At 45.5% G+C, this 5,212-nt stretch overlaps 1 protein-coding gene and 1 non-coding gene across 2 annotated transcripts; both read right to left on the bottom strand.

Annotated features, from left to right (window-relative positions):
• Positions 1-1,064: 1,064 nt before the first annotated feature.
• trnas-gcu (transfer RNA serine (anticodon GCU)) lies at positions 1,065-1,146 on the bottom strand. Its single transcript has one exon. It is a non-coding gene; the product is annotated as a tRNA-Ser (tRNA).
• Positions 1,147-2,070: 924 nt separating this feature from the next.
• Positions 2,071-4,859, bottom strand: marcksl1a (MARCKS-like 1a). Its single transcript, XM_006807477.3, has 2 exons — positions 4,533-4,859; positions 2,071-3,439 (listed from the first exon to the last, which is right to left on the bottom strand). Exons 1-2 carry the CDS (start codon positions 4,614-4,616, stop codon positions 2,915-2,917), a joined length of 609 nt encoding a protein of 202 aa, XP_006807540.1. The 5' UTR covers positions 4,617-4,859; the 3' UTR covers positions 2,071-2,914.
• Positions 4,860-5,212: the final 353 nt, after the last annotated feature.

Below are 5,212 nucleotides of genomic sequence, written 5' to 3'. Positions count from 1 at the left end.
TCCAAGATTATTTTTTATATAAATAACAGGCTGTTGTTGACATTACAGTGATATATTTATCTGCTTGTAATAAAAAAGAAAACTGATTATAAACTGTTTGTGTAGACTGTCTTTTCTTTGCAGGAATGAAGCTGTATATGTGCAGTATTATCCTACAATGCTGCTGCGTTGTTGCTTAAACAGCAAATACTTCACAAATACACCATAGTTGAGGCAGAGATTTTAATTTGTCATATTTATCTGACTGAAACCGGAGCAAAAAAAGTCAAAATGTGGAAAAATAATAGTTTAAACATGTTACCACTAGATAGCAGCATTCTCAAAATTGAACAAATGTGACATTTATTTGCATATATGCACACTTTATGACCATTTAAGTTAAAGTTAATATCAATAATGCTTCAAATTTGTTTGAACTACATACAGTTTTATTTGTATGTCAGGCAATGCTTCAATATAATTGCCCGAATAAGTGACCAGCGGTATTTCATGATGATTGTGAGACTTTTAATTCTATTTCATGAAACACATGAAGTTAAAAACTACAATAAATTTTAACATATTTTAAACTGTTTACTTTCAGTATTTGATATCATTGCATCCACATGAAAATAGACACATTACATGTTTTGTAACTAAAAACCTGTCAGGATTTATAAATTAATTACATTTATTATGTTTTTATTCATCTTTAATGTTGCCAGACCCAATGAAAGGTAAGCAATGCATTAAAAAAAAAAAAAAAGACATGACTTCACTATAGTTTTAGCACATTGCTAAGACATCCAGATGGCCAAATTAGACCCTTTGGTGGGCCAGTTCTGACCCTCAACCCTGATGTTTGACACCCATGTTGCACAAGGAATTTAAAAGACCAGAGTAATGCGGTTTTCATCCAATTTTTCAAAGCAGTTTAACAAAAAAGCCAAAAAGAGCGACGGATCTTTTAAAAAATTAAAATGTCTCTTTACTTCAAGACGGGACGTGTTGTTAAAAAAGGATCCGAGTCGAACTGTCACACGGAATAATACCCATTTCAGGTTTTACCTACAAAACATTCAATGCGACGAGGATGGGATTCGAACCCACGCGTGCAGAGCACAATGGATTAGCAGTCCATCGCCTTAACCACTCGGCCACCTCGTCCGTGACCCCGCACGAAGATTACCGAGTCTGCACATCAGCGGGACCAGTGTGCGAACATGATATATATAGCAGCTAAAGCGTTTGACGCGATGTTTGCGTTTGTTTCTGCGCCACTCTAACAGTAAATACGGCTTTCACTGTAAAAACTCTGCAAAAAAAACCCCCAAAAAGTAAACGTAACAAAGTGGGCTGAGTTAAACTTATCTCAACTTAGCAACTACCAATAGGAGCGAAGGATAATCTTGATTGACATATGAGTGGGTGGCAGCCACTGTGTGGACTCGTCGATGTTCGACGAGCTGATCGGTTTAAATCTGTGTGTGTGTGTGTGTGTGTGTGTGTGGTTAAAGGCTTACCAAAGCTGTGAGGAAAAGGAGGCTGCAGCTGCGACTTATCGTCAAACACCAACAACGTGTAAACGAAACGTTCATGATTAACCGGAAGGCAACAGGCGGCACAGGCACTTGCAGTACAGCCGTCTGTCCAGCAGAGGGAGATAAAGACCACCAATTACAACTAAAGGGTCGCTAAATAAATGGCATCTAGTGCCTGCGTATCCCATATGTTGCGTCCTTAATTAATTATGTAAGGATATATATATATGCTTTGCTGCACGTGACTCCGCATGCTTTATGACCACAAACTCATGAGGTCATGCAGCTCTTGCATTAAGGTTATGTTTGCATGACACTGATGCTTTAAATCTTTACTTTTGTTAATAATTTAATTTCCTCAGGGTGTCTACTGCTGTCATGACCTGTACATGCACACCTGATATTTATTCATGTGGTGTCAATATGCCATCATGTGTTTGAATCCAGTTTATAGTATCCCATCTATATGTGGTACTGCAATCAGTCCAGATTGCAGGTTTAAGCAGCCAGATTTTCCAGTCTTGGCGAATCACAAGGCAGAAGACAGACAGAGGGGATCAAACATTTATTTACCCTTATTAAAAGTTACAGTAAAACCATTAACATCTTCAAACGATAGCAAAATAAAGAGAACCAAAAATATTGGCCAAAACATATTTACAGAGACAGTTTGCAGATAAAAAGCTCACATTTTTTTGTACACAATCCCAACCCCTGCGCCATAAATTCTGAAATGTGAACACTGCAACACTCAAGAAGCTCGAATGTGGTTTTAGCCAGAAAAAGAACCAAAATGCACGAACAAAGACATCTTTTTCCACCTCCCCTCCTTGATGTTCTCCTCCCTATACATGACAAAATACTTGAAATTTGGGGGTAAAACATAGGAATGTAGAATTCTAAAAATTAATAAGATGATCTGAAAGGTTTATGTGTCCATATATCAGTCATTTCGAGTGAAGGAGATGGTCTGCCCCGCTCTGCCGACGGTGACAATTTTTAGATCCCAAAAAAAGATGAGAAAGAAAAATAAGATGTTATAGGGCTGCCACGCTGTTTAAAAGGATGCTTCTCCATGAATTGGGAAAATAAGTCAGTATTCCTGATTCGCTCCACATCCAATCCATTACCTTCGCCGCACGCCAGTCCCTGTGTGTACCATGAGGGGGCGACGCCAGCCAACGCTTTCATCATGAGAGGGCCCGGTGAGTTTCCGTCTGTCGAAGAACTAATAAAAGGCAGTGAACTGGTGGTTGAATCAGCAAACGTGATATATCCTTTGTCTTCTTTTGTAGTTTTGTTTATAACTTTAAGAGCGTGGCACGAGTCTCTCATATATATTTTTATATACTTTAATCTTGGAAAATCAGTTCAGGTGCCGTGCTGGAGTGCAGTCACTCTGCCTTGGCCTCGCCCTCGGAGGCTGCGGGTGTCGTGTCCTCGGCGGGGGCCTCCTCGGCGGGTGCGGCCTCTGTCGGTGGGGCCTCCTCGGCGGCCTTGGCCTCTTCCTCGGGTGCAGGAGCGGCCTCTGCGGCCTCGCCCTCTTTGGCCTCGGTGGCCGGCGTCTCCTCTTTGGTTTCCTTGGCTGCGTGGCCGTTCTCCTCGGGCTTGTCCTCGGTCGTAGGGGAGGTGGCCTCCTCCTTGCCCTCCTCGCTGCCCTTCTTGTTCTTCTTCAGCGAGATGCCCTTGAACTTGAAGGAGTTCTTCAGGGAGAACTTCTTCTTCTTCTTGCCCTCCTTGGCAGCCTCGCCCTCCGCTTTGGCCGCCTCGCCCTCGGCCGCAGGAGCGGGCTCGATAGCGTCTCCGGTGCTGGTCTCGCCCTCCTTGGCTGGCTCCGCGGTTCCATTTCCATCCGCGGCCGCTGCTTCCCCGTCGGGTTTGGCTGAAACATCGCCGTTGGTTTTGACATGGCCGTTCTCCTGCAGAGAGAGAGAGAGAGTCATGGATTAAAACACTGGAGGTGGGTCAACGCAAACACACTGCCTGTGGAAACGAAGAATTATTTATGCATAATGAGATGAGCGCACTGTAAACACATTAACATTAACAGTTAATCCATGTTATTCTTCAGGAGAGCAGCTCTCACTGTGGTGGGAGGGGGGGGGGATTTAACAGCTGTCTGTATTACCCTGAGCTGGCACACGGGGGCAGTAGTGCTACATCAAAAACATCAACACTACCAGCAAGTTGGGGAACAAAGGAATCCCCGTGAAACCTGCTCTGCGCTCTCATCCTACATCTACCAGCTCCACGCAGGAGCGCAGACAGCTCACATCAGCTTCAGCTCAGACAAAGCCACAATCAGTCCACGCACTCACCAACACCAGCAACAGGGGCGTTTTTACATGTCTCGAAGTGGGTCACAAGAGTTCATCTGGGCATCTCTGTAATAACGCGTATGCTGACCGGATCAGTCACACACGAGTAATCGAAACGCACAATTAACTTCTAACATATTTAAATTGTTCAAAGTTTACGCGGAAACCCACTCCACAGTGTGTGTGTGAGAGAGAGACTGTGTGTGGGTAACAGCCGGGGGGGAAATGGGGTCAGAACTGGCGCCTGCACGCGCTTTGTTTGCAACTCCGCAAAATGCGCCTCCAGCAGAGCGCATTTGCATCCTTTGCGCCGCTCGCCTCGCATCTTTTGTTCGACGCCCAGAGCGACTATCCGCCCAACTCATGACAGAAAACACGCTCAAAACTCACACGGGGACCCAAATCCGACACTCTCGGGTGAAATGTGCGCGTAAATCTCCCCAGTGGGACAGCAGACGGAATTAACAAAGGCAGGCGGGCAACTGCGCGCTGCTCGACGGCTGCCCAGCCGGAGGTCTCCCGATGCCCTCATTTTAGGCTAAATTCAGTTTTAAGTGTTTTCCCCCCACAGCTATGAACGAACCCTGACGCGAAGGAGCGACCGCCAGCCCCCCACCGCGGCACCCATGTGGGGGCGTCGGGTGCCATGTGGCTCCCCGCTGATGCTCGGGCGCACCGGGCCCGCTTTACTCACCTGGCCGTTGGCTTTAGCAGCAGCAGGGTCGGCGGCGGCTTTGCCCTCAACAGCTACTCCACCCTTGGACAACTGGGCTCCCATTTTTTTCTTTCCTTTAGTTTTATGAACAAAAAATAAAATCGAAAAAGAAAACCCTCGAGTTTTTGAGATTTAAAAATCCAGCTCTGGGATAGGTGAGAGCTTTCCGCCTAAAAAACAGGTGAAAATCCGACAGGATCTCCTTCTCCCTTACAAAGGTTTGTCAACGAGAAGACCCCCCCTTAAGCGTGTGTGAACCCCACGGAGGCTGAGCTCAAATTAAAGGATGTCAGGGAGACGGCTGTGAGTATTTCAACCGCGCCTCAAAATCGACCGGAGACCCCTCCCCTGGGCGTGGCGGCCGGGCTTTGTCCAATCTGCAGCGGGGGGATGGGCCTCCTTCTCCGGGCTGTCACTGCCACAGTCTGCCACTCAGCTGGAGCATCAGCAAGACTTTATTTTCCAGCTGCTTCAGATGTCTGGAAGATTGTGAACACATTTAAACTTTGTTCTCTTGTCAATTGTTTATAATTTGGCACAAATTGAAAAATTAATCCACCTGTTCTGGAAAACAAGACAAGTTTTAGAGGTTTGACCCGAACAGGTGAGCAGAAAAGTGAAGGTAAGAACAAGCAGTGGAAATATACTTCTAATAAAAG

The sequence above is a fragment of the Neolamprologus brichardi genome, chromosome 19, assembly GCF_056152115.1.
Source record: "Neolamprologus brichardi isolate AB-2024 chromosome 19, ASM5615211v1, whole genome shotgun sequence".
NCBI classification, from domain to species: domain Eukaryota; kingdom Metazoa; phylum Chordata; class Actinopteri; order Cichliformes; family Cichlidae; genus Neolamprologus; species Neolamprologus brichardi.
Note: the sequence above shows the minus strand (reverse complement) of the source record. Positions and strands in the feature narration are given on the sequence as shown.